This window comes from Gnatocerus cornutus, chromosome 5 (assembly GCF_029298725.1).
Source record: "Gnatocerus cornutus isolate USDA-ARS CGAHR chromosome 5, icGnaCorn1.1, whole genome shotgun sequence".
NCBI classification, from domain to species: domain Eukaryota; kingdom Metazoa; phylum Arthropoda; class Insecta; order Coleoptera; family Tenebrionidae; genus Gnatocerus; species Gnatocerus cornutus.
This window is the reverse complement of record NC_142237.1, coordinates 2,882,187-2,910,115: the sequence shown is the minus strand read 5'-3', so window position 1 is coordinate 2,910,115 and position 27,929 is coordinate 2,882,187. Positions and strand designations below refer to the sequence as shown.

The window sequence follows — 27,929 nt, the reverse complement described above, 5'->3', positions numbered from 1 at the left end:
TTGCGTGTGCGCAAGTTATGTGCACCATTTCGAGAATCGCACCCCAGGGCGCTAAAGCATGGTCGAGCGTCAATATTTAAAAAAAACTTGCAGCATTTAATTCTTGTAGTGCTAACCAATTAAGCAAGATTTAACTCCAAAATTTGGGTAAAATATGATAATGTTCAGAAATGTATAAAAAAATTACTGTATCGATATGATTTTGAAAACTACTTTGATAAAAGAGCGTTTTTTCTTCTCAAATTTTAAACATGACTTGCATTTAAGGCGAGTGCCAAGACATTTTTCTTATGGAGAATCCCATGTAAAGTATCGTCTAAATATTTCGCTTATTTTTTAATGTATCAGTTTCGTTCTTATTCTCAACTGCTTGTATTCATATTTTCTTCTAAAACTAAGAATCAAACATTGGAAAAAAACATTTAATTTAAAAGTTAAAGGACTTGAAAATTCGATAATTTAGGGGTAGTTTTACGAATAGAAGTTTATGTCCGATTTTTGTGAATTTTTAAACTTAGAATTAGTAAAGAATACTTTCAAAATCACTTTCCCGCTAAATTTAAATCGATATCATTAAAATTGGTCTAGTTATGAGTGAGATAAACTAAAAATTTTTCAATCGAAGCTCTGAGCTTTGCAGATAATTTACGACTAGGTTGATTTATAAGCGTACCTTCATTTGCGGTTTCTTGACCAGCTTTGGAAGTTGTAAATCAAGGGATTTCTTCTAAAATTTTTACCTGCTTGTTTCGCACAGAGGATAATAAAATGGTTACAATTAGAAGAGCGTTATTAAAAGTGCTAATAAGTACAAGCACATCGAAGTTTCATAATGCTTGATGTATGAAATTATAGAAACAACTATGTAGTTCTTATTACATATTTTATTATTTATCTTTATTTTTTTCTTATTTTACTAGAATTTAAAAGTTCATCAATGAATAAAAAATGTTGAATGAAACAAAATTGTTTTGAATGGTATGACTTTATGGAGCAACCTGACCGGATGCAATTTACCTGATGTTTGCAATATTGGATTAGAGTTTATCTAAGAAACTGACCGGAGTTTTACTAGGTGATGACAATTTCTTTCATTTTGCCGCCGGCCGGTTCAACTTTTACTGAAAAACCCACTAAATCTTGTTCCTTTGAGAACAATATAAATTTTTTTGGGAGAATAAAAAGGTTGACTTCTGGTAACTAGAAAAAAATGGAACATACATTGTCAATTACCTATGTACTAATACCTTTGTATTAGTTAATTGTCAATATTGTAAATAAGTACCTATTATATAAATACCACTTTTCTTATAAATTCTTACTAACATGTACATATTATACACATTATTATACTATGTATTTTGTATCTTTTGAGTATACCTTCATACCAAATACGTATCTATTTGGAAACAAATAAAATTAAACATAAAACAGATAGGTTTAGTTTTTTTTAGAAAATTTCTGTTTGGCATTCTAATATTAAATAATACTTTAATCAATTTATTATTTGACTAATTATTTTTTGAACAACGTACTAATGTACTTACAATTTTAAAATAAAAGTTTTTTATTCATATTATTTTACCCATGAAAAAGTATTTCTACCAGACAGAGGCAAAATAAGCATTTATCACTTTACGATAGCACAGTAAGGGGTGTTGTAAACAGAGGTACCGCTTGACAACCTTCCCGATGTGACAGCTCAGCTCGAATTCTGACCAGCGACGAGTCTTGGCACTCGCCTTAAGGTTTAAAATAAAAATAGAGATGTCATAAAAATTTTTAATTAGCGAGTGTTTTCTCAAAAACTCAAAAATCGATAAATATTCCAATTCTTAGGTGTCGCCAAACTAACACTAGTAAAAACCAAATTTTACATCCGATTCTGTAGCTTGATCAACCGTAACGTATGCAAATTTGCAAATCTTCTAAATTAAACACGAACTTGGGGGTGTTTATAAGTGTTAATAAAAAATTATTAGAAAGTCAAGATCGAATAAGTATATTTGAAATTTTTTGTCAAACGTCCTTTCAAAAATTCCAAATAGCTGCAAATTATTCTGAAATTCTTAGGAAGGATTACAGTTGATCCGTTCAGTGGAAATTTGATTACCTGTGTTTGACCTAACCTAATGACTTTACTTTGACTGTTACCGACTGCCGCTGTTTGGCAAATTTTTATACTAAGTTGTGCAACACTGATAAAAAACCCTCAAAATCGTGTTTAATTTAAAAGATAAAAATTTGCAAATTTGCATACGCTTAACGGTTGATCATGTTCCAAAATCGGATGCAAAAATTAGTTTTTTATCAGTGTTAGTTTGGCGTCGTGACACCTAAGAATTAAAATATTTATCAATTTTGGAGTTTTTGAGAAAACACTCAGTAATTTAAATTCTTTATGACATAACTGAATAAAAATTTCTGTTTTTATTTTAAACCTGCCAATCATGTTTAAAATTTGAGAAAAAAAACGCTGTTTTATGAAGGTAGTTTTCAAAATCATGTCGGTACAGGAAATTTTTTGTAGTAAAAGTTTTTAGACATTTCTCAACTTATTCAATCATATTAATCTCATGCAGTTCCAAGTGTTATCTTGCTATCAAATTTACCGTAAATTATTAACTTACTATAAAATTCCTCAACTTAACAATTAATACAAGTGAAGTAACTCTTTTTTTATCTTTATAGTTTTATTATTGTCTACTTTGACGTGTTAAATGCATTCTCTGTCAATTTAGCTCAGCAATCAAACGAAAAAAAAGTGCTGAAACTGCACGAAGTTGTGGTATCTTTATATCTTAATTTTTACATAGCAAACTATATTTGAGAGTATTTTGATTAAATTTTTTTGGGATTTAAAAATCATAATTTATAAAAATTTAAAAAAATGTTTAAAAAATTGCGTTTTTGAGTGCAAATACCACGCATTTTCACTTCAACTGACCACATACCTGTCGGATTATCTTCTACCCCTACAACTATGCGGTAAATATTTGGGAAAATTAATTTGCCAATTTTCAATAGTAATACCATGAGTAGATGAATATTCGTGATAATTTAGACGATTTATTAGCTAAACGAAATTTATGTTGTGGTGACTATTCCATGCTTATAAGTTAACATCCAATCAGATTTGAGATCTACCATGGTATTATCGCGGCAAGCCTTAGCACGGTGCTGGTGTTGTCAACCATGGTTACATAAGCAAATTAATTTTTTGACGTTTAAAAATGAGTCGTTTTGCTAATAATTCCGCTGACGAAATTATTATTATAACTACTGTATGCATGGAATAGTCGTGCAAAATACAATTCGTAGGATGAATATTCTGTGATAATTTAGACTTTTATTAGCAAACTCAATTTATGTTGCTCTTAGAAAATACCACGTTTGCCAGAGCAAAAGAACTTGACTTTGGAAACCAAGGGTTTTATTCTCGGTTGCCGAGCGGGCGGGTAAAATATCGGAAACTTACTATCGGTAAGTTTAATAATAATAAACATATTTTAATTTATTCCCTTTTTCCATTTCAATATTCATTTTTTTTATTTCTAGGAAACGACGTTGAAGAGGTGGATTGCCAAGGGGCAAAATAACCTCGAAGCCTTATTTCAATTTGTTTTATTTAATTTTTGCTTACAATAAAGTTTAATTTTTTTGTTTGTTTCCTTTAACTTGTGACTTTTTTATTTACATTGATTCATCAATCATTACATTCAACCTTTTATCCACCTTAGAAAAACAAAACTAATTCGTGATATTTTAGCAATTAAAACTTGCCGGTCGAAATTGCGAAGTTCGTCGTCCATGAATTCACGACTGTGTAAATTAAAACCTCACAAATATCCCTGGTCAGTTTTTCAACAACAAAGCTTCGAAATTTCTTCGGCCCCGCAAATTTGGTTTATGAGGGTGCAGATTACGGACACCACCCGCTGAGAGTTTATTGCACCACGTTACGACCCATTCCGCCCATGAGCTCAATACATTTGCTGCTGACCGTACCTATTGGGAGCGCGCATAAACGCCGGTGGCGCCCTCGTCCGGCAAAACTGTTCTCGTTTTACATATACACAAGATTATGTTTGTACAGGTTAAAGTTGTTTACAACTCAATAGTGTTGTATTTAAACAACAAATAGTTAAATTCGTAAAATGCAGCCAACGAAAATAGGCTCCGGATGTGTTAGTTTTACAAATTGTTGCATAGTGTGATGTCACAACAATTATTCAAACACCAATAAAAACACAAAATTTTATAGTTTTCCGTACAGACCACATGAACAAGACCGGCGAAAACAATGGATAAATGCCGTTAAGAGAAATACGTAAGTGAAATTTTGAAAAGACGAGTTCAACTATAGTATATCCGGTGAGAGATTGGGAGATTTCGACAGTTGACATATAGGTTGGCAGCAAATAATGCTACAAAATACACTAAAAACACTAAATTCCTACGCGAAATGGGTTGACAGGGTTGTCAGTAACTGGGGTTATTTTGTTATTTTAAATTTCGCGCGTATGGTACACTTTTTATTGCGTAGATTTAGTGACTTTTCTGTCAATCAAACTCTCACTGTACGAACTATAACTTCAATAATTGTTAACATTTATAGGTTTAACAGCAAATGCGCTTGGGCACCCAAACCCTATTCGAGAATTTGCAGTCAGCATAGTAATGTAATGATTAATGTTCCAAAATTTGTAAATTCAAGTACTCAATTCAAGTCTAATGATGTTGAAAAATCGTTTTTATTTTAATATGAATATTATGGTAATAATGAAATTGCAACATCATGCAACATACCTGTAAATAACAATTTCAAAAGTTACGTAAATAAATGCATTGGTCCAAATAAAGAAAAAGATGTTATGTGAGGCTTTCATGGTTTTTCTTCTACAAAAACTGATGAACAGATAACACGCTTGAAATACTTGAAATATTTTGTCATTATTATATTATTTATTATAATATTGTTATTATCATTATATTGTCACTTTGTCAAGTATTTCAACCCATGGAAATGACAAAATTTGTCTTAAAGATGAGTTATTAATATTTTTAATGAAAATAAAACTTGGAATTTCCTATTCTGCAGTAGGAGTGTTGTTTGGAGTTCATAAATATACTATTTAAAGAATATTCATCGCACTATTGGAGGAACTAGCACAGAAGATAAAAAATTATGTTTTTTGGCCTAGCAGAGAAATTGTGTCAAGAACAATGCCAGAAGTTTTTAAAATCAAATAGCCCAATTGTCGTGTTATCTTTGACTGTTCAGAAATACGAATTCAACAACCAGGACCTGTAGATCATTGCATTTATACTTATTCACATTACAAAGGCGCTTTTACTGCTAAATTTTTAATTGGAATAACTCCATGTGGATTCATATCATTTATATCTGATTGTTATGGCGGTCGTTCTAGTGATGGTTTTATAACTAACTCTTGCGGAATCCTAGAACTTTTGGAAAAAAGCCGTTCTTTGTTAACCTACAATAAAATTTCTTTATAATGTCAGTAACCAAAAAATGTTGTAACAAATCTCAAATTCCACGGAGTACTTGGCCTTTATAAGTGAAAATTCTTAGAAATTTCTCTCTAAAACGTTAAGAACGTGACCGACTCGAACCAATGCTTTCCCCTTTTCTTCGGTCGTAGTTGTTCGGTGAATAAACTTAACAGTTTCAGATCCAAAATGAAGTTCGATTTCCAAACCTGATAATATCTAAAACACTACTTAAACACCACAAAAACACTACAATCGTACAGCAACCAGTGACGATTTATATGTAAATATTTCAGCTGTCACTTGTAGGGGGCGCTATATTTAAAATCCGCGCGCTCCCAATAGGCATATCGCAGAAAACTTGCATCAGCGCCCTCACGCGGCGGCTCTGACATTTTTATTAGTAAACGTCTCATTAATTATAATTACCATCGCAATAATGCATAGTATTCTGTTTTGAATATGAAAAGGCACATTTCTTGTGTATAGTTTTCATCCGATACATCAAACAGTACTTAACCGATACTCGCTTGCTTCCATGAGGAGTAAAAGTGAACAAATACTTAACTTTAATAAGTAAACACGCGCTCATAAATTTGCTAATTTCATTACCAAATATGAGACTCAAATCGCTCCAAAGGCAAGTTATATACAATTCCAGTAAATTTTAAATAACATAATAGTTTTTTCCATCATATCAATTATTGGGATTAGGTATGTAAAAAACAAATAGAAAAGAGCCCTTATTCGTGCAAGATGAACTTTTTGTTGTCATACAAACCAGAAAACCGATAAAAAATTTAGTTTTGTACCCAAAACAACACCACCAATAGTGTCGCTGCCTGGAATTCTTTTAAAAGTAACATTTTGGGATTTCGGAAATGACTTTAGTTTTTTAATAATATCTTTGAAATTACTGACCCCAGTGTTGAGTTTTATAGCTCGCTGGAAAGCTTATTTAATAGGCTTTTTAAAAAAGTAATGCACAATTTCATCTTTAAAAAGAAACTGAGTTATGCAGCATTACCTAATTTTTTTTTTTTTCAATATATGTATCTCCAAGTCCGGACCTGATGGATCAAAACAGACTTTAGATTCAAAATTAAAAGACAATTTTACGTTGAAAATGACTTCCCACTTCTCCAATTGACTAGTGTAATCATAAATTAAAGCAAAAAATATAGGTATAAAATAGGTATAAAGTTGGGGTCCCAATGGTCAATCGCCGGTCGGCCGAGTTGTAGTCGTCGAACCGTGATTAGGATTAGAGACCCCCTGTTGTGAGGGGCTGTAAATCATGGCAAAATTGAAGTGTTGGTTGCCGAAAATTGGGAATCATTTTTACATGAAATTTTATTTTTTTCTAAAGAAACTATTCATGTGGGGAAAAAAACAAGAAGTTTCTCGGATGTAGAATAAAATTCCTAATCTATCGAGTCGTAGTTCAAGCAAAAATTCTTAAAACTGTGTCCGTAAAACGACATGGCGTTTTTCAGTTATTTTTTTTAAATAAATTTATAAGGACATTTAAAAATCAAGGAGCTTTCCGTGTACATTTCGATGTTATCTACACGTACAAAAAAAAACAATACTCCAACTCTTAATTTGAGGCCATAAAAAGTAATGGCGTATTGCGCTATTTCCTATGCACTTCGGCCGGGGTGTAACACCACAAAAACGTTTACAAGAGAGATCTTCCATTTAAAATACTCCACGAACAATGTAAAACTTTTATGCAAGTGTACAACACAAATTCTGCAGAACAATGCAATTTTAGGCCCCAAAAGTAACGCGACATCGCGGGAAACGCTTTGTTTTACTTCAATATATGCAGTCACTTGGCGGTAGGCGGCGCTGAAGTCAAATGTGCGATACAGTGACTTTATTCAGAACAGTGGCGACACGCGAATGCGTCATTTTTGATTGGTTGTTACGGTCACGTGGTAAAAATCGCCATTTTTAACGTTGAACGCCCGTAAGCTTTCTGTGAGATTTTAAAGCTATTTATTGTTTGTTACAGTGCAAAGTGAGTGAAATTCATTAATTTGAAGACTTGTTAATTACATGCGAGTGAGTGTATTTGTGAAAACTCATCCCTTTCGCTGAAAACGGTAGTATAAAAACGACTGGAGGTTATGAGTTTGCAACTTCATTTGTTTATAGGCAGTTTAATTGTATAAAAATGCCGGGATGTGCTGCTGTGTGATGTTCCAGTTCTGCAAAAAAAGAGGTTTTTGATGAAACGCTTCCCAACAGACCCAAAAAGGCGAAAAGAATGGGCCATCAAAATGAAGCGAGACAAGTGGATACCAAATATTAGTTCTCGTTTGTGTGAGGTAAACTTTCTTGTTTTTCTTTATTGAGCAACAGCATGTGACAATTTAAACAATAACTAAATAATTGTAGGTTCATTTCGCTCCTGAAATGTGGGAGAAAACACGTGTAGATGAGACACGAAAACTGAAACCAAATGCAGTACCTTCAATATTTAGTTTTACTTCAACTACATCTAGAACACGAAAGCCACCCAACATTCGTAAAATGAAAACTCCAAGTCATCCACATGAGCAAAATTTGAGAATTGAAGGTGGTTATTGTGTAATTAATATCTAATTGTTTTCAAAGTTATGCATTTGTATTTTTTACAGATGAACCTGGAACATCAGGTTTTAATTTCAGAACAAATAAGTCACTTGAAATAGGTTCAATTTTTAGAACTTTCTCAAAGTTCACAATGATTAAACGTTTGAAAGAGACCACTCCATAGAAATGGAATCTGTCTTCCAAAAGTACATTGACCATATACAATGTCAAAATGTTGCTATTAAAGATTTTTACATTGAAAAAATGTTACAAATTTCTTTTGATCTTCCCAATTGGCACAAACTAAAAAATAAATTAATTAGTAGGTTTGTAACGATTAGATAAAGATAAACACTTTACTAAAACACATGCTAGCAAATCGGTGGCAGGTCATGTCATAAAGTAGTTTTTTTGTAGCTTTACAAAGGTTCAATTTCATACATGTTCAAGGTTTAACACATAAGTTATCTTTACAATACTTATTAATACCAGCAAACTTACTGGTAATAGTAATAGTCTGAAAAAGCTAATCAAAACCAAACTGTATGAAATAATAAGTTTGTTGCAACTTAATAATGTATCTGTTTTTGAACCTTAATCCCTAACGATGTTAATGGATATTCACTGCTTAAGTTTTCTTAGCAGGAGGTGTCAGGATTTAGTGGGTAGTCCACTACTGGGTTCCCTTCCCAGTGTGCGTAATTGCATTTTCTCACCTCAAAAAAAAACACCCCTAATTCAAATATTGAGCGCACCCCTGTTTTGAAGTGAATTTTTTACTTCAAAAATATTAAAATCATGATTCAATCGGTTTCCGCACCTTTATTTTTGTCGGGGGCAAAACTGACCAAAAAAGTAAAAAGCAAGCCTTACATTCGAAGGAATGCAGCAGAGTATTACGCCAAATGATTAGCTAATAGCATAATTACACAAGTTCCAATGTTTTCAGTCACAAACTGATCAAATACTTTGCATTTATGGCTTTAAAAATTAATTTGTGCTGTAAACTATCGCTGTTGATCAAATGTTATTTGAGGTTTTATTTTATATACGAGGACGGGTTGAGAATTGGTTAGCCTAGTGATGAATGACTAATATTATCTTTTCAAAAACGGTTTATTTTTCAACATAATCTCCTAAGCGTTCAATACATTTAGTCCAACGATGTTCCCAAGCCTTAATGCCGTCGCGAAAATTATTTTCTTCAAGATCTGCAAAATAAGTGTTTACAGCGTCTTTGACCTCCTCATTTGTTGAAAATCTTTGTCCACTTAGAAAGATTTTAAGTCGAGGGAACAAGTGAAAGTCTGAGGGGGCCAGGTCAGGTGATTAAGGGGGATGCGGAAGTAGATCGAGTTTTAATTCTTGAATTTTTGCCATTGCTGTAAGGCTAGTGTGTGGCCTTGCATTATCCTGATGCAATATGATTTACTTTCGCGCTAAACCAGGTCTTTTCCTTTGGATATTTTCATAAAGTTTGTCCAGAAGGTTAGCGTAGTATTCTCCTGTTATTGTTGTCCCCTTAGGAAGATAGTCTATCATCAAAATTCCTTTGGCGTCCCAGAAAATGGATGCCATGACCTTACCAGCAGATTTCACTGTCAAAGCTTTCTTTGGAGGGGGCCCACCACGTTCTATCCACTGTTTAGATTGAATTTTTGTTTCAGGGGTATAGTGGTGAACCCAAGTTTTATCAGTGGTTATCAATCGACGCATGAAATCAGTCGGATCTTTCTTGAAACGGTCTAAACATTCTTGCGAAATTTGCATTCGGACACGTTTTTGATCAATTGTAAGCAATCGCGGCACCCATCTTGCGGAGAGCTTTCTCATATGCAATTCTTGAGTTATAATATTGTGAACCCGTTCCTTCGAGATGTTTACAATGTTGGCTATCTCACCTAACTTCAGTCGTCGATCTTGCAAAATCATGTTATGGATTTTAGACACCATTTCCGGAGTAGTGACACTTTTAGGGCGTCCAGACCGGTGTTCGTCTTTAATGCTTGTACGACCCGTTTAAATTCAGCTACCCAATTTTTTACCGTGGCGTACGATGAAGCACTATCCCCCAATACATTGTGCATTTCTTCAAAAATTTCCAAATTTTTTAGACCTTTTTTAAATAAAAATTTAATGACGGCACGGTGCTCAATATTTTCCATTATTATTTTAGCTCAAACACGTTGAATATAACAAATTACTACACGAAAACTATCTCGTCAATAAAACTGATATTTTCACTAATGACATGTAATGGATGACACTTCATAGATATGCCTTTGATTTTAACTTGCAAACGTTAACTACCTTGAGGCTAACCAATTATCATCCCGCCCTTGTACTTATTAAGTTAAAGTGCTGTTTTTTATGTATTTTTAGGAAAAACCAATAAACTTTTTATTTCCATTAGAGGCAGATTTAATTTTGCACTTGTATTGTTGGATATTTTGCATTTAAAGACTACATACATTTAAATTCCCGCCAACAATTAGCTCCATCGTGGCGGATGGGCGGAGCTAAACTGCCTCGTGTCGCCACTGTTCTGAATAAAGTCACTGTAATGTGCGATGTCCCTATATCTACAACTATTAAAAGATTAAAAACATTCTTCATAAAATTCTGCATTATCTAGGTGTTATTTATCAAGCGATTACATGCTTATCAAATTTTAAATCTTTCCTATTCGTGTTGTATGTTGTATGTCACCAAATTGCGGCATTTTCTTTCAGACCCAAAACGAAGATAAATATTCTAGTTTGTTCATTTCCAAAATCAAAATGAGAAGCTTAGGGGTAGTTTTGAGTGCGTTTGTTTTGTTGATTGTGGAGATTTCCACCAAACCTAGTACGAAGAACTTCGCGATTAGAACACCATAAAGGTTTCTTTGCAGATACACGCATTATTGGAGGAGAAAATGCACGGGCTGGCGACTTTCCATTCGCCGCAGCTATACATGTTCAAACACCAACCAGCAAGTTCTTCTGTGGTGGTTCATTGGTTGGTAATTTATGGGTGATTACTTCAGCGAGTTGTGTTTACAAGTAACTTTCAAAAGTTTCACATTTTGGTGATAGTGATACCTGTTTTAGCGCCACTCTTTTTACAATTCAACTGGGATCTTTGACTTTAACAGAAGCAGACAGCAACAGAGTAACAGTCACAACTTCTGAGTACATTGTTCATCCAGATTTTAATCCGGAGACAATCCAGAATGATATTGGGCTTATTAAGTTAAGAATGAATCTGACTCAGAGTGGTATGATTTATTCTTAAATCTAAGAAATGTTAAAATTATATTTTAGATTACCTGCAAATTGCCAATTTTTACGTTCCTGAATTTCCGAAAGAGTATCCACTCGTGACCATAGGATGGGGTCAAACTAGCGACTGTAAGTCATAGTTTCATGTATATTTATTTCAAGTAGATTTTAGTGGTAGGTGGAGAATCCGAGCACCTTCAGTATGTTGAATTATCTAGTTTGTCCAACGAAGAATGTAAATTAGTTTACGGCGATCAAATTACCGAGAATATGGTTTGTGCGGAAGGAAATTTCAATGAGGGGACATGCATTGTGATATTTTTTTTATTTTGATGTGTATAAAATGAAGTTAATCGTTGTAGGGCGATAATGGTGGACCACTTCTTTGGATGAATCACAAGTATGTGATTGTAGGGATCGCAAGCTTTGTTAGTGCGAACGGATGTGAAAGCACTAACCCTTCTGGATTTACAAGAATTATGAATTATTACTCCTGGTTCTCCAGCATCATCTACGGGTCATAAATTTAGTCGTTTTAGAATGATTGAATAAACTGTTTGACCTTTTCAACTTTTGAATGCTTATTGTTTTCCAGGTTTTAATAATATTTTTCGAATTTGCCGCTTTAATAGGACCATTAAAGTACTCAATTTGGAGTCGTTTATAGGTATCTATAAAAGAACTCAAAGTAGGAAATTTTGTTTTTTAAGAATTGGCAGAACTAATTAGTCTGGCTGTCACCGGTTTTCTGTCAAGTTCTTGGTCAATTTGGATTTTACGATTCGTGTTTAAAAAATTGCTGCGTGAACAAAAAATGTATCAATATAATTGAATTGTCCTTTGCGGCCAACAATAATTGTACCGAAATATAATTGATGTGAATACTGGCTGTGAGGTCAGGTTACGTTATGTCAAAATTCAGTGACAGTAAAACTCAATAAATTTCAAATTTTAAATTGAATTTGAAAATCAAGTGGCAAGTCGTGGTTATAAGACCAGTACTAATCGTGTAAAACAAAAAGTCTTAGAAATGGAAAAGTTAAATTTTTTATTAAAAAAAGGCTGCAAATTCGAAAAAATAGTATAAAGGACTTGTTCTATAATGGCATTGGTGCACTCGCCCCACCGGGAACCAAATTGGCCATTATAAAACACGTTCTTTAATATACTATTTTTTATCATAACACAAAAAAAAAACACTACATGACCCAATGATGAAAAAAAAATAAAATAAAATAAAGTGATTATTGAGAATACTACAAGCCTTTAAAACACGCACGGCGCGTCAGTGGAGTGCTTTTAACGTCGTGTTTTAAAGGCGTTTATAAACGAGTGTTATACGCTATTTTTTATTATATCTATCCATTTACAATCCTTTAGAAGCATTAAAAAAATGTGAATTTACACAATGAAATTATCAAAGGTTGTTTGTGAATCGTTCTCGCAGAGACGATTAGCAATTGTTTGTTTACACATTTTTTCAAGTTTGTAAATTCAAGTTCAAAAATGAGTGAAGATATAAAAAGGCTAGCAGAACATGCAGAACTGCGATTAGTTCTGAATCTACCCGACGCTGAGTCATGCTTTCCGACGAACTTCATAGGATTATGGGAAACAGTGGTATGAGCATCGATGAGTTGAAACGTCAGGTCGGATGGAAATCTTTGAGTGATTGAAGAATCCACTTTAAACAAAATAGTTGTTTCCAAACGCATTGCTGGTGTTCTGAACACATCGGTTGCTAAATCAACTTCATCAAGAGCTACCGACGTCCAACACAAGAATGAAAATGAAAAAGCTTCTACTAGTTATGAATTAGAAGCAAGAAACAACAGTTACCAGCTTAAAGCGGCGGGCAGTTATCAGCACCGCACAGTTTACTTTTTTTGTCTTTACTAGTACTACTTATTTACTATGAACTTGAATAGCTTTATCACAAAAACAAAAGAAGCAATCACAATTTTGACAGTACACAGTTCCTTGATTTTTCTTGTTGTTGTTATTGTTTTGGATGGAGGTAGGAACAATCTTTCTTTTTCTGGTTGTTCCTGTTACATCAGCACGAAAACGATTGGGGTCTACAAAAACTGTGTCTCATTTAGACCTCTGGCTGTTAAATTTTTAAAGTGAAAGTGTTAATGAATTAAGTAAATTGAAAGAAAAAATACAAATTAATACAAATATCCCCAAGGCAAAGTGTTTGTCCTCAGATTATTTACCAATCTTTTATCATCAGAACCGCTTAAAGTCAACTTCGTTTGTCTCTATGTAAAAACTGTATGCTTTTTTGTTTGGATAACATTTTGTGTAACACCTAATTTTTGATGATTAAACAAACATTCAAAATAATCATCAAAAGTAATTAACTTAAGAGCTGATTTTTTATACCTTTTGCTTTTTTGTAATTCCAAAATTTGCAATGAAATTATAAACTTTTCGTTTACTCGCCTGTTCTCGTTTTATTTTTTCAAGACTTTTTTGTTTGTCTGTATCATCATGTAAAACTTTGATTGAATACATTTTTGATCGTAGGCCAATAAAATGCGTCATAATAAGTCCATAGTTCTCGTCCTTCATAAGGCCTAGCGTTTTTCTATTTTTTTTTGAGGAATATTATAAATATTATTTAGTGGGTAATCGGAAGTATCAAATTTATGAATATCTTTTTTTATATGTACATAAATATAATCGTCATGAAATAAGTAAATCAAACCATCTGTATCAGTATATAATAATTTTGCATTAGTTCCAAATTTAGATATTACACGAGTGAAGATATTAAAAGGCTAGCAGAACATGCAGAACTGCGATTAATTCTGCATCTACTCGACGCTGAGTCATGCTTTCCGACGAACTTCGTACGATTATGGCAAACAGTGGTATGAGCATCGATGAGTTAAAACGTCAGGTGGGATGGAAATCTTCGAGTGTGGCTAGTGCAGGGCTTCCACACAATTTTAATTCCAAAAAAGTGAAAAAAGTGAGCTTCATTAAAAAAATAGTGAGAAAAAGTGAATTTTATTATTGCATTAAAAACGTGAAACATAAATTCTCCGATAAATAACAAGTAACAATAAATAAAAAATTGGGCTAATCAAATGTCATTTTTTTATTGAAATAGTTGGAAACAACTCTGTCTTTGCGTTTTTCTAAAGCGGTGAGTTTTTTGCCACTCTGCCGTTCTTCTTCCCGCAAAAGATAATGCTCCATCGATTAATCCCTGAGCAATTCTTGCATGAGTAGTATCGTTCACTGCTAATGCAGCTTTTAATCTGACGTTTCCTTCTTCTAACAATTTGTCAGCAGATTGTTTTTTCTTTATTTCTTTTTCTTTTGTAAGAGTTTCGTTTATGTCTTTTAAGGTTAATTGAGACTGCTTTGCTAGCAACCGGTCTTGGTCAGCTTTCTTTTTGTTAAAATCTGCTGTTTTTCTTTTTTCTAATTGTTCCTTTTCTTTGAGTTTCTCTCTCTCTAAATACTCTTGGTAGTGCTTTCTGGCTTGGCCGCTAAACGTAATAAATCATCAGTAATCGGTATCTTCTCTGGTTGATTGTTGTACTGCTTCAAAGCACCTGCTACAGTCAGTCTGGCATTCAAAGTTCTAACAGACATATTAGATTTATCTTCAGTCAAAATTAGCTTTGATCGACTAAACCCCCTTTCCACAGAGGCGTTTCCGTGACTTAGGCAACATGCAGCTAAAAATATTATTTTTAAATTTTTGTACTTTTCTAAATTTCGTTCTGTTTCAAAAAAGCTTATCCAATACTGGTCAATTATATTGGTCTTGTCGAGTGCTGGTAACGTTTCAAATTTCAATAATCTGTACTCGTCTACAGCGCTACCTGGGACGGCAATATTTAACATCTCACATATTTTAGAAAAATATTCCAATGCATAATCTTTTCTCACTGTTTCAGGGTTGAGGCATTGAAAATACTTCACAGTCCTATTAGTTAGGGGACTTTTCTTGAGTAAAAACTGACCTGCAGTGACAAAATGTTCTTTAATTAGCTTATTAAATTCAATAATACTCCACTCATTGCCAGTAATATTGTGCTGAATTTGTGGATCTAGCACAATATCAACGATTTCCAACAAGTTATTACTATCAAACATTGACAGAACAGAACACTTATCACTTTTGCAAACAAAACTCGCTATTACAACGATTAAAGATTTCAATTCCTTATAAAGAATATGAATTAATGGTGCTTCAGTGTGGAAACGTCCAGTGAATTTTACAAAAATCTAGCGCTCTGCACTATTTGTAAAACTTCAGCCTTAAAATTTGGTTTATTTATCAGTTTCACAATTTTCTTGTATTTATCATTTTCAAATCCGTGTTTTTTATATGATAAATATGTATTAAAATAATACTGAATTGCACGCCACTGTTCTAGAATTCTCTCAGCGTTTCAAGAATTGTTAGCCATCTCGTAGCACAATGCTTTATAAAATGATGTTGTGGTACCTTTTGTAAAATTTGAACTTCTGAATACTCTTGCCATCGCACTGGATATTTTGTGAAGTAGATTAAAATGATGACATCATTGACATCGTCCCCAAACTTCTCCATTCCCTTTAAAAATGCATTATGTATGCAGTAAATTGAACAAAAACCTAAAAATGTTATAATTATGTATTTTATTTATGTATTTTATACAAATACAACTATTTCTTTTGTTTTTGCTTTACCTAAATCAATTGAGCTCTTTCTAATTCTAACTTACTTAAGTTGCTCGTTCAATAACTTAAATATTTGAATATTCACATTAGGTTCATAGATCCCAGCATTAGTAAATGGTTAAGAGTTAGGCCAGCATTATTCACAGCATCTTTAATGTGATTTTTTACTATTTCAGCAGTTGCCTTTGTTATAAAAATGTTTCTAAATGCCTCACTAAAACCTGTAAGAAAATAACACATTTAATATGTATATGTTTAACTATGTTTCTCTTTACCTTTTTAGATCCTTCAGAGTAATAAGTTATTTTTAACTGTAATTCTTTCAAGCCTTTGTTATTAACTGTTTTATCATACAATATAGTGTAATATGACGATGCTGCATCTTTTAAAAACATGTTTCGAAAATATAAACCCAAGGCTTCAGTCACGATATATTCCAATTTAGTTCGACTCTTTGTGTAATTGTTAGAAATTTCTCCAGGGAACATAATCCTAAGAACAGGGCTGACAATAGGGGCTATTCTGTAGCGAGTCTGTTAAATTTAAAGGGTACGTTAAAATAGTCAGATTTAACGGTGCGGGGTTTAAATAGCTATTCTGTATCATGAAATAAACGTATTACGTTAAAATGGAGAATTTTAACGTACGTTTGTTAATTCGATTGTGAACGAGCCCTAGTGGTATGTTTGCGCGTGCGCATTTTGTGATTTTCACTACTGTCATCGAGAGAAACGAAACTAATGAGAATGACAAATAGTAAATAATATTAAAAAAAATATTTGAACAATGTATAAACGTAACTGGAAACTTGAAACACATTTTTTGGTCATTTTGGTCCAACATCAATATTTAGGAATGTAGAAAATTTTTGCATACTAAAAGTTTAGACCAAAGATAATAAAATGCAAATTTATTTATTACCAAAACGTGCAGTTTTTTTACTTAGTTTTATTTATTACAAGTAGGTAAATTATTTGCGAACATTACTTTGACGATATCTTTTTGAAAATATTTTAATGAGTGTCTAGAATGCATTTCTGTAATTTTTAGAACATGACCAAGTCGCTATCCATCTTGTAGAGCTCTTAAATAAAAATCTAATGTGAAAATGCATTTTACAATACTAATTACAACATAATATTATTATTTTAAATTGTTTATTAAAATCAAAGGGTTTTTGAATAATCGGAACAATTTGAATCATAAATTATTTATTCGACGAAGAAAATGGCTCGCTTGAATTGCTAATTCAAATTTAATTTCATATTTTATCTGAATATAAAAATTCATTCAATAATAATTAAAGTAACTTCAAATTTCATCTCATACATGTGATTTTTTTGTTATCAAAGATTTATCAAATGCATCAAATTTGATGTAATTGCATTTTAAGAATTCAATAAAATTTATCTTATTTCGTAACATTTATTAAATATCCTCGAAACCAACTGTCAAAGTAAATTTAAAGGCACCCTGTTAAATTTAAAGGATGGCCTCGGCTTGCCTTTAAAATGAGCAGCTTTTGAACGTACTTCGGTTAAAATTTTAACGGACTTTGGTGATACAGAATAGGAATTTCACCTGAAGGGACCTTTATAATTTTAACATACCTTTAAATTTGACAGACTCGATACAGAATAGCCCCTATTGCACGCAATGCTTAACATAGCCTACATTAGTTCGGCCCTTTTTGCCATTGCAACGTTGTTGTTAATAAAAGCTAGTGGTATTGTTTTATTTTTTTTATCTATTCCATCTCCAGTTTTCTGCTTAGTATTTTGATTCATTGACAATGTCAATGGACAAGGATTTAGTTTAGTTTGGTACTGTTTGCAATGCTTTTTTGTACTTGCATGTTGAGAAATTGCTTGGAATTAATGTAAATAAATAAAAATATACGCACCTTTTTGACTTCAGTTTATTGCAGTACAACAAATGTTGCAAAACACACTCTCGTTTTGTTGTTTACACCAGGTTTTAATGACACAATGGAAAATGATACTTACAGCATGATAACGAAAGGCACACAACGCTCGGCCAATAATATTGTGCTGTAGTAAGACTGGACTTTCAATTGGACAGCGCGTGAAGCGCATAATTTATATTTTTACTTTTTTCTAGAATCACATTTTTCAGTTCATTGCCCTTTCGACGATTTTTTTAATTAAATTTTAAAAATATAGGAATTTGGAGAATTATTTCTTCAAATAGTGAATAAAGTGAGTAAACCAAAAAAATAGTAAATAAAAGTGAGTATTTTTAAAAAAGTGAGAAAAAGTGAAAAGCCTAGTGGCTATATTGAAAAATCAACTTCAAACAAAATAATTGTTTCCAAACGCATTGCTGGTGTTCTGAACACATCGGTTGCTAAATCAACTTCATCAAGAGCTATGGACGTCCAACAGAAGAATGAAAATGAAAAAGCTTCTACTAGTTATAAATTAGAAGCAACAAACAACACTAACCAGCTTAAAGCGGCGGGCTTTGAAATTTCAAACAATAGTAATTGTGATTTTCATGTTTATAATAAGAATTGGTCTTGACATTTCACTATTTTTTGTTATCTAGACAATTTTAAAGCTTTAGTGTCTCAAAGACCCCCTTTTGCACGCTTTTGCGTGTTTTAATTTAGGATTACGGTGCAGGTATAATAAAAAATCTTTTGATTTTATTCACTAGTCATAGTGCTGTCTAACCACCCATAATATGGACTAACTCTAGTAAAAATCCACGGGTGACTATAGTCACAACCATCCAAGTTAATGAAACTTGCAACAGCCACCACGTAATATTCACTCATATCTGCCCGAAGAAGCGCACCACCAATATCACCCTAAAATCTTAATCTTTAATTAAGCACAACAGTCTTTTAGCTCACAGTGCATTCTTCTTCGTTTTCTTCGGCTGCTACACAAACCATGTCATCAGTAATTTCATAGCCATACACTTCTTTACATTCATCATTCCTCAAACTCGACATTTCAGCATACTGAAGGTGATCGGAATACTCTGATTCAACTGAAAAGTACTTGTCAGTTAACAGTGTACATAAAATAACTGATTTTACCCCATTTTAAAACCACCAACGGAGAATAACTAACAGGAATTATTGGTACGAAAAAACCGGAGCTAAAAATCATACTATTCATTTCCAATTTGATAATTCCAAGATTAGCTTCAAGAGTTACAAAATCAAAATTCGGATGTAGAAAATATTCAGAACTTGTAACAGTAATTCCGTCGGAATCTGGGTCAGTCAAAGAAACAAATCCCAACTGAATTGTAAAAAGAGTTGCACTAAAATGGTACATTTTATATTTAAGGAAAATTAAGTTTTTGGAACTAACTTGTAAACGCACTGGCCTGCAGTAAGCACCCATCGATGTCGCATCAAAGTACCACCACAGAAAAATTCTTCATTTGCTGTTTGAACTTGAATGGCTGCAGCGCTTGGAAATTGATCATCTTGAGCATCCGTGTTCCCAAGAAGACGCGCATCTGATTAAAACTGCGGTCATTGTTTATAATAAAAATATCTGGAATCATACCAGGATGAGTGTTGACTGTGGAATTTTTTAGAAATAGGAGCGCTGTTGCAATGAGAAGTTGGGGATAAGTATGCATTCTGAAGCAGGAAATAAAGTAATCCAATATAATAAATTTTCTACTTTTATGGCAATAATCAAATAAGAGGTTTTAGATAAGATAACAACTGATATTTTTGAGCTACCAAAAATTCAAACAACATGACCATAAATAAAAAATGTGGTAGGTAACAACACCACTTAGCGAGAATTTATGGGACTTTAGTAGATTACGCTCTGTTCTACATTGAAACTAAGATGAATCTGTCGTTTTTAAGTCTTGCGGCGCTCCTGCTTTTCCAAGTGTCTGCGAAGAGTGGTACGTTACCATTTTCATTCTACCAGAAAGTGTTAAGTTGATATTTATTGGTTTTTCCAAACTTCTACTTTAGTTGTCTTTTTTCGGGTTCATCGTTAAATATTTCCTCTCAGATTCGCGCATTATTGGAGGCACGACCGCTCGAGCTGGACAGTTTCCAGGTGCAGCAGCTATTCAAGTTCAAACAGCAACCAGCAGATTCTTCTGTGGTGGTACTTTGACGCGCAATCGATGGATACTTACTTCAGGTCACTGCGTTTACAAGTAAGTTTAAAAAGCGAAATGGTTTTGATGATTTGTTGAAAAATTTTAGTGCCACTCTTTTTACAATTCAGCTGGGGTCTACAACTTTGACCGAAACAGATACCAACAGAATGACTCTTGCAAGTTCTGAATATTTTCTTCATCCAGATTTTGATCCTGAAACATTTGAAGCCAATCTCGGAGTTATCAAATTAAGAATGAAGATCGAGCAGACTGGTAGGTGTTGTTTCTCCTCAAGCGCTCAAGAGTGTATTTAAGGGTAATTTTAGATTATGTACTAAGCACTAGTTTCTATTTACCTATAATTACCGACCATTATTATCCTCTGGTGATTTTAGGATGGGGGCAAACCAGCGACTGTGAGTATTATAGTCTCGTTTTAATTGTAATTGTGTCTGTATTTCAGCCGAAGCGCAGCTGTCCGAACACCTTCAATATGCGGAGATTTCTAGTTTGTCCAACGAAGAATGCAAATCAGTTTACGGCGATCAAATTTCAGAGAACATGGTTTGCATAGAAGGAAATTACAATGAGGGCACATGCACTGTGAGAATCGGAAGTTTTTTAAACGATTTTTATTACTAAGCAATTTTAGGGAGACAATGGTGGTGCACTTCTTCGGGAATTTGCTGGAAAAATGTATATAGTGGCTGTTGCAAGCTTTGTTAGCTCGAGCGGATGTGAAAGTACGCATCCTTCGGGATTTACAAGAGTCACTCCTTATTACCAGTGGCTAGACCGCACCATGATTATGGACTAAACTGTTCATCTACGACTTATACTATAATAAAGAAAATGCGTTATGTAAAGAAGTTCATTACACCACTGATAGTTTTTTTATTTCAAATGTAAATGTTGGTTATCTCTTTTATTGACATTTTCTAAGTCAATACAAATGTAGTAATAATAATACGACTTAACTGGGAGTCAATAAATGTTGCATAAAAGAGAGAATATGTGACCAGTGCAAGGGAAAGGTGCCAAATAAGTGCAGTGCACTTAGTGTGGTGCCTAGATGGCTAATTTCGAGGTTACGCTCCAGTCAGCAGCAAAAGAAATGAGCTCGTTTGTAACGAGATGTAGTAAACTCTTGAAGCTTTGTTGTTGAAGATCTAACTAGTGATTTTACATATCGTTTTACACAGCCATAGATTCATAATATCAATATCAGTTTTATGTTGGCAAACGTAGTTTTGGAATCAGGGGTGCGATTCTCGAAATGTGCTGATTTGATTTAGTGCACTAAATATCCATATTTAGTGTGAAAATTGAAAAAGTGTATTCTCGACGTTCCGTGAACATTTAGTGTACTGAACTTTCAGAATGAAATTATTAGTGTGGTCGATAATAGACTAAATTGCATGCTAATTTATTTAGATCGGCAAAATTTTTGATAAAGCAATGAAATTAGAAAAAGAATCTAGACGAAGGTCTTAACTTAGATGTAGTAGTAGCAAATTTACATGAAACCAAAATATATAGAAAATTTCTTAAAAATGTGGAAGATAGAAAACTCCGTAAAACTTTTTGATTTACTGAAGACACATTTAATTTCAAGACCATGCAAATCCTACTCCAAAAATTGCGGTTGTTTTAGTGTTATCATGATATTTTTTTTCTGCAACACCACTGATTGGAAAAATACTATTTCTTTAAAATTTAACACATTCTGTTTGACTGAATCATTTCGTTCTGTTGTCTGTTGGTGTTTAATTATGCCTTATTTTAAATTTTGAGCTAAGTTTTGCCGTGCCTGATGTATTTTTATGTTTTTTCTTTTCTCCAAAGTTATTGGGCATTTTTTCATGTAAAAATAGACATAAACTTGTCTTGTACAAGAACCAAAAGTTGTTCAGAAAGTTTAGATGATTTCTTTTGCTTCTCAATAACACGCAAGTTATACTTTATACCCTGCGCTAAAAGTTTGGATCCACGATGAGATATTCTCATGAGATTATGGCTTTACGAGTCAAAAATCGTATCAAAAAGTAGCAAAAACTGAAAAAATTTGTTCATTTTGCTGTGATTTCTTGTGGGGAACTTTAATGCTACATTTATTTTTGTTGAACATTTGACTGGAAAGATTAATTTTTTGAGATCAATCAACCTGACAAACTGTTTTTGCGTTGTTGCCAAGATCATATTGGATCATATTTAGACCGCACTAAAATATTAGTGCACTTTTTAGTTTGATGATGGAGAATACACTATTCTTGATACCACACTAATTTTCTGGAACTGAAAATTAAGTGCACTAAACTTTTAGTGATTTCGAGAATCGCACTCCTGCGTGAATTTTTTTTTTTTTTTTTTTTTTTTTTTTTTTTTTTTCAATAACGCAAATTTCTTCCAAACTAAGCAAAAAATTCCTTATGTACTTTCTGAAAATCTAAGAACGAATTCTTAAACCAAATGCGAGAAAAACTATGGCGAAAACCACATTTCCTATCTGTAGTCGTTTCTGACATACGGAGTAACGATATTTTTTAACCCCTCAAAATTTTGACCCTCTGACGACTATTATTCTTTATTAATAATTTTTTTTGTTGTTTTTTCTTTACTTTGTAACTTTACGTTGATTAAAAACTTGCCAATCGTTAATTGTGATTGCTAAAATCGTCGGTCATGAATCTACGGCTGTGTAAAATAATATAGAGCGCAATTTCAAATTAAGGTAGGTATCTAAAACAACATTTAAAACAAACCCTCATAAAATATCACTAGTTGGGTTTTCAGCAACAAAGAATTATAATTTCTTCGTCCTTGCAAAATTGTTTTATGAAAATGCAGATTATCGACAGAATCCAGAGTTTACTGAGCCATCCCGCCTATGAACTCATTCCTTTTGTTGCTGACTGTACTTTTAATAGACTAGGGCTAGTTTCCAGGGTACTGTTGAATGCAAAACTGCCTTCACGTCTTTTGTACAATTCCATGAAATTTAGCACTAATATACTTATTTTAATAATATTATTTAGATAAGACTTGTCAGCTTATTGTGCTTATCTCCTAAGTATCGCCATAAATCAAAAACTGGTCATTTATCAAAAAATTATAGAGATCTTGTAGTAGATTATTTATGTTTTGCTGCTATTAGAACCGAAATGAATCTGTCCGTTTTAAGTTTCGTAGCGTTGCTGTTTTCTCAAGTCTCTAGCAATCATGGTATGTCTTAATTTTCTTTCCGCCATGTTAAGTTTATCGTTATTTTTTTGTTTTTGTTTGGTTTTAACTATCTCCTAGTTACTGTATAGAGCCTAGCAACGCTTTGTGGCTACTCTTAAAATCGTCTACAATAACAGTTAATCATGTTCTAGGATCTGGAAAAAAAAGTGTTTTTATCACCAATAATTTGTCGTTACAACGCTTAAAAATTGTAGTTTTTAGCAAATGTAATCTATTTTTACAATTTAAGAAAAAACGTGCTATTAATAAATGATTTTACATTTATAGTATGGCATTTGTAAACTACGTTTACATACATCAAATTTTCACAGGTTATTCACAAGCTCGCCATACTATACGTTTTGGACATTAATAGTTATTTAATAAACTAGTTTGATAATGAAGACGATTAATAATCGAAACTGTTTAAAGCACGAACGAGCGATAGTTGAGATTATTAATCGCCCATTAATAAACGAGTTGATTACAACATTTTTCCGACGATCGTCGCAGCAATCATTCATATTTTCATTTGGATTCAATTAGATGAAATTCTATAATAACTTTTATTTGTCCTTGGATTTCACAATGTTTACAATTATATTAATGGAACAATTATTAAAGGTACACATATGGCTGCTATCAATGTTATCAACATTTTCTAAGTTAGAAGAAGAAACATTTAGGACTGATTTGTGGCTTCCTCTTTGCTACCCATGTTTTCCACTGGCACTTGTGACCCTCATATATTAGAACTGGTGTTCATATTACTGCCACCTTTACCCAATATTGTTCTTGCAACATTAGTCTTATTAATTAATAGATGCTTCTACATAGCTTCTGAAGTCGATTTACACCCACCATGTCTCTTGATCGTTGCAAAATCGGCCCCTGCATTGGACTATATGGAAGCAGAAGATCGGCGAAAACAATGACCTGTAATTACATAAATTTGGTGTGGGTAGCTTCAAAAACGTCGCAATCTTCTGGGGAATTTTTCCAAGATTATTTATACCTACTGGCTGGGTTGAACATTTATTTTTGCAATAATAAATGAACTTATTATGAGGAGTGTGTCTAGGACGTAGGGCCAAATACTTCCTGTATAACTGTAGGTAACTTGGCAAGTTCTCATTATCCACAATAGTAAATAAACGGTTTGTTTTAGTTTTAGTATTCTGTACTGTTCTGAGTAATTTGGTTTTAAGGTCTTGAATACTGTCAACTGTCAAATGTAACAATTCGTCTCCCGCCATTCCATTTATTAACGCCTCCTGAAAAATGTGTATATTTATATCTATTTGTTATGATGAAGATCTTTGATTTTTTTAGAACATATCCTTCCATTTGACGATTTATAAAGAAAATTACTTTATAATATTTGCTTATATCAATGCTTTGTTTTATATTTAATGTTGATTTCAACATTGAATATTTAGGCTACAATGAGACCAGCGACCTTTACTTGAGAAATATGCTAATACAATGTTTTCTGAACAATGTTTAACCTTCTTGTTTTTGCACCATAACATAAATTCTTCATACGTTTTTCTATACTTAGATTTGGATTTTTTTGGCAACAGATTTGTTGCGATGTTCGCACTTTCTGCAACGTCTGGTGGTGTTGTTGAGATATCATCAAACACTAAAAACGAGAGAACACAAAGAAAACACAAAGAAAACACAATTTTTTGTTGTCGAAACGAAACACAAACACAAACACAAAGTTGTTAGGTTAGGTTAAATAATAAAGACAAATCCAGATGACTATATCGATATTGGAGTGTATATTTAATATCGAAAAGAAAATCGATGTAAATTTAATAAAAACTTATTACGTATCATCGTTCTGGTAAAATTTCAATTTGATAAATCAAAAAATTGCGACGTGAAAGTTATAAGGTTCTAAGTGATTTTTTGTGAAAATTTAATTTGTCTGTTTTGCGATTTTTTTAAACATTTTCTATCATGTATAAAAAAAAGTGAATTAATATTTTAACAAGCCGAAATGATTTTAATAGATCCTGTCATTTTTTTAAATAAATGCTTAATAAATTAAAGAGATATCACTGATAACGTGAACACTGGATCAATTTAATGCAAATGTTAGTTAGAACCTTATAGTTCTCAGGTCGCGAAATATAAAAATTTTGTATGAGCTTTGAAAACTAAGGTTTGTACAGAGATAACTAATTTTTGATTAATTTGTGAATTGATCGAGTAATTTCTATATACATATTTCGATGTACAGCGCTGGGATTAGAGTCATCATCGAAATGAATTGACACTTGCATGTGGTAAAATACAACTGACATATCTGCTTGGTAAAGTGATACATTAACGCATTCATTTTCAAAAGAAATCTTGCAAATAATAGTTATTTAATAAACTAGTTTGTTAATGAAGGCGATTAATGATTGACACTGTTTACAGCACGAACGAGCGAAGCGAGTGAGTGTCTTTAATAGTGGAGATCATTAATCGCCCATTAACAAACGAGTTTATTACAACGTTTTATCGTTGACCACACAATACCTTTATTTGGGTGACAAAATGGGCAAGAGTTTCACGGAAAAATCATTATGATAAAAAATCATAGTTACCATTGAAAAAAATGACATGCGAATTTTATCAACAAGTGTCACCATTTTGAAAAAGTTGTTGCTGAAGTCGTAATTATGGACCTGGAAAATTGTGATAATACCCTACCGGCTGCAGTGGTCCAAAGCGCAAACGATGCATGTTCAAGTTTATTACCGAGTAAAAGTAAATATTCAGAAATAGAAACATAGTTGAAGATAATGCCGTAGTTTTTGTTTTATTTCTGTGTGTATTTCTGGTTGCATATGTCAAAATGTCAAAATTTCAAAAAGAGCTGCATAATGAAAAAGAGAGCGTTAATGACACTCATTAACGCATCCTTTTTCAGACAAACTGATTCATTAATATCGACATTAATAAGAGGTCAACGATAAAGTAACTTTAATGTTAGATCGTCAAAAAAAACTTTTAATCAACACCAGAAATGAAAGAGAGACATCTGACCTTTGTTGCAATTTGAAGCAAATTAGTTGACCGTTTGTTGTAATCGAAGTCTCCAACTGTGATGTCATCAGTTTGGAAAGTAATAACATGATAAAACAGCATTTTTTTTCTCAAACAATTTGTACAAAATATTTTTTTTTATTTTTTAACCTGGTATGTATTAAAATAAATTTGAGATAACGATTGATCCACAATGACCCAAAAATCGTCAAAAATCACCATTTGCAACGCCAAGCTATCGGCGATAGAAAACTACTTGCAATTTTGTATCTTCCAATTATTGCTTTCTTTGGAGTTCGTTTTTTAATGTTCCTTTTCAGATTCCCGAATTATTGGTGGCATGACAGCTCAAGCTGGACAATATCCATACGCAGCAGCTATACAAGTTCAAACAGCAAACAGCAGATTCTTCTGTGGTGGTACTTTGACGCGCAGCCGATGGATACTTACTTCCGGTCACTGCGTTTACAAGTAACTCTTACAAACGAAAATTGTATTAAGAATGATTGTAAAATTTTAGTGCTACTCTTTTTACAATTCAACTGGGTTCTGCAACATTGACTGATACAGATCCCAACAGAATGACTCTTGCAAGTTCTGAATATATTCTTCATCCCGATTTTGATCCTGCATCATTTGAGGGTAATCTTGGAATTATCAAATTAAGAACGAATGTAGAAGAAAATGGTAATTTAGTGCCTCAAACGCTCATGAGTATATTTAGATATAATTTTAGATTATGTACAAAGTAGCAGCATTTATTTACCAAAAATTAACGACTGGTACTATCCACTGATCATTTTAGGATGGGGTCAAATCAATGACAGTGAGTAATGTGTATTTATTTTACTGTAGGTAACTTTTTGCATGTCTTCAAACCAGCTCAAGCGGATCTTTACGAATACCTTCAGTATGCCAAAATGAGAGCTTTAGCTAACGACGAATGTAAAGTAATATACGGAGATCAAATTACAGACAATATGGTTTGTGTAGCAGGAAATTTAAATGAAGGAACATGCACTGTGAGAATAGAGAGTTATTTGCAATTACTGAATTTTATTACTGTATTTTAGGGTGACAATGGTGGTGCTCTTATTAGGGAAATTGTCGGCACATTCTACATAGTAGGTGTCGCAAGTTTTATCAGTGGAAATGGATGTGAAAGTACAGATCCTTCGGGTTTTACAAGAGTCACTCCTTACTACGAGTGGCTAAACACTACCATGACGGAATAGACTTGTTCTTCTACTACTCCTATGATAATACCCAGCTAACGACGGACTCTACTCAAACAGTAAATTGTTGGTTACAGATGCTTAGCCGTTATGCACAATTACATTTAATATTCATTGCGTATAGCAGTGTTGGAAAATTTGTTTTAGCGTTTTTTGCTAAAATTTGATTCAAAAGTGCAATAAAATGAATTTTAACTATTTTAATTTTTTTATTTATAATTTTACCCAATTGTGGTAAATCGGTATGTGTCGTAGAAAAAATGTTGTA

General features: G+C 32.9%; 5 protein-coding genes across 5 annotated transcripts; 3 read left to right on the top strand and 2 right to left on the bottom strand.

Annotated features, from left to right (window-relative positions):
- Nucleotides 1-9,169: 9,169 nt before the first annotated feature.
- On the bottom strand, nt 9,170-10,184 carry LOC148173713 (histone-lysine N-methyltransferase SETMAR-like). The gene is made up of 5 exons (XM_088035548.1): nt 10,153-10,184; nt 9,530-10,102; nt 9,475-9,479; nt 9,249-9,404; nt 9,170-9,198 (listed from the first exon to the last, which is right to left on the bottom strand). Exons 1-5 carry the CDS (start codon nt 10,182-10,184, stop codon nt 9,170-9,172), a joined length of 795 nt encoding a protein of 264 aa, XP_087891674.1.
- Nucleotides 10,185-10,357: 173 nt separating this feature from the next.
- On the top strand, nt 10,358-12,676 carry LOC148173712 (brachyurin-like). The gene is made up of 12 exons (XM_088035546.1): nt 10,358-10,438; nt 10,480-10,537; nt 10,593-10,657; nt 10,696-10,797; nt 10,830-10,944; nt 10,991-11,141; nt 11,190-11,356; nt 11,403-11,489; nt 11,533-11,672; nt 11,723-11,877; nt 12,342-12,398; nt 12,613-12,676. The coding sequence occupies exons 1-12, from the start codon at nt 10,358-10,360 to the stop codon at nt 12,674-12,676; spliced, it is 1,242 nt and encodes a 413-aa protein (XP_087891672.1).
- A 5,976-nt stretch (nt 12,677-18,652) lies between these two features.
- Nucleotides 18,653-19,294, bottom strand: LOC148173711 (chymotrypsin-like elastase family member 1). Its single transcript, XM_088036706.1, has 3 exons — nt 19,117-19,294; nt 18,928-19,067; nt 18,653-18,882 (listed from the first exon to the last, which is right to left on the bottom strand). Exons 1-3 carry the CDS (start codon nt 19,196-19,198, stop codon nt 18,718-18,720), a joined length of 387 nt encoding a protein of 128 aa, XP_087892832.1. The 5' UTR covers nt 19,199-19,294; the 3' UTR covers nt 18,653-18,717.
- Nucleotides 19,295-19,795: 501 nt separating this feature from the next.
- LOC148173710 (brachyurin-like) lies at nt 19,796-20,976 on the top strand. The gene is made up of 7 exons (XM_088035539.1): nt 19,796-19,817; nt 19,863-19,981; nt 20,026-20,216; nt 20,266-20,432; nt 20,486-20,575; nt 20,623-20,762; nt 20,812-20,976. Exons 1-7 carry the CDS (start codon nt 19,796-19,798, stop codon nt 20,974-20,976), a joined length of 894 nt encoding a protein of 297 aa, XP_087891665.1.
- A 5,643-nt stretch (nt 20,977-26,619) lies between these two features.
- Nucleotides 26,620-27,661, top strand: LOC148173709 (brachyurin-like). The gene is made up of 6 exons (XM_088035535.1): nt 26,620-26,692; nt 26,747-26,897; nt 26,947-27,113; nt 27,163-27,252; nt 27,309-27,448; nt 27,500-27,661. Exons 1-6 carry the CDS (start codon nt 26,620-26,622, stop codon nt 27,659-27,661), a joined length of 783 nt encoding a protein of 260 aa, XP_087891661.1.
- Nucleotides 27,662-27,929: the final 268 nt, after the last annotated feature.

Bases quoted from the DNA above. Each gene is read 5' to 3' on its own strand.
- LOC148173710 (XM_088035539.1), top strand. From the start codon at position 19,796: ATGACCATAAATAAAAAATGTG. The intron at 19,982-20,025 runs GTGTTAAGTTGA...CTTCTACTTTAG, and splicing joins CATTTTCATTCTACCAGAAA to TTGTCTTTTTTCGGGTTCAT. The intron at 20,576-20,622 runs GTGAGTATTATA...TCTGTATTTCAG, and splicing joins ATGGGGGCAAACCAGCGACT to CCGAAGCGCAGCTGTCCGAA.
- LOC148173709 (XM_088035535.1), top strand. From the start codon at position 26,620: ATGACCCAAAAATCGTCAAAAATCACCATTTGCAACGCCAAGCTATCG. The intron at 27,253-27,308 runs GTGAGTAATGTG...TCTTCAAACCAG, and splicing joins ATGGGGTCAAATCAATGACA to CTCAAGCGGATCTTTACGAA. The intron at 27,449-27,499 runs GTGAGAATAGAG...ACTGTATTTTAG, and splicing joins TAAATGAAGGAACATGCACT to GGTGACAATGGTGGTGCTCT.
- LOC148173713 (XM_088035548.1), bottom strand. From the start codon at position 10,184: ATGCACAATGTATTGGGGGATAGTGCTTCATC. The intron at 10,103-10,152 runs GTACGCCACGGT...GGGTCGTACAAG, and splicing joins TTGGGGGATAGTGCTTCATC to CATTAAAGACGAACACCGGT. The intron at 9,199-9,248 runs GTATTGAACGCT...GTTTTTGAAAAG, and splicing joins GGAACATCGTTGGACTAAAT to ATAATATTAGTCATTCATCA.
- LOC148173712 (XM_088035546.1), top strand. From the start codon at position 10,358: ATGACACTTCATAGATATGCCTTTGATTTTAACTTGCAAACGTTAACT. The intron at 10,658-10,695 runs GTAATGTGCGAT...AACTATTAAAAG, and splicing joins CTGTTCTGAATAAAGTCACT to ATTAAAAACATTCTTCATAA. The intron at 11,673-11,722 runs GTGATATTTTTT...TAATCGTTGTAG, and splicing joins TCAATGAGGGGACATGCATT to GGCGATAATGGTGGACCACT.
- LOC148173711 (XM_088036706.1), bottom strand. From the start codon at position 19,198: ATGAATAGTATGATTTTTAGCTCCGGTTTTTTCGTACCAATAATTCCT. The intron at 19,068-19,116 runs GTAAAATCAGTT...AGTACTTTTCAG, and splicing joins GTTGGTGGTTTTAAAATGGG to TTGAATCAGAGTATTCCGAT. The intron at 18,883-18,927 runs GTGAGCTAAAAG...TTAAGATTTTAG, and splicing joins AAAACGAAGAAGAATGCACT to GGTGATATTGGTGGTGCGCT.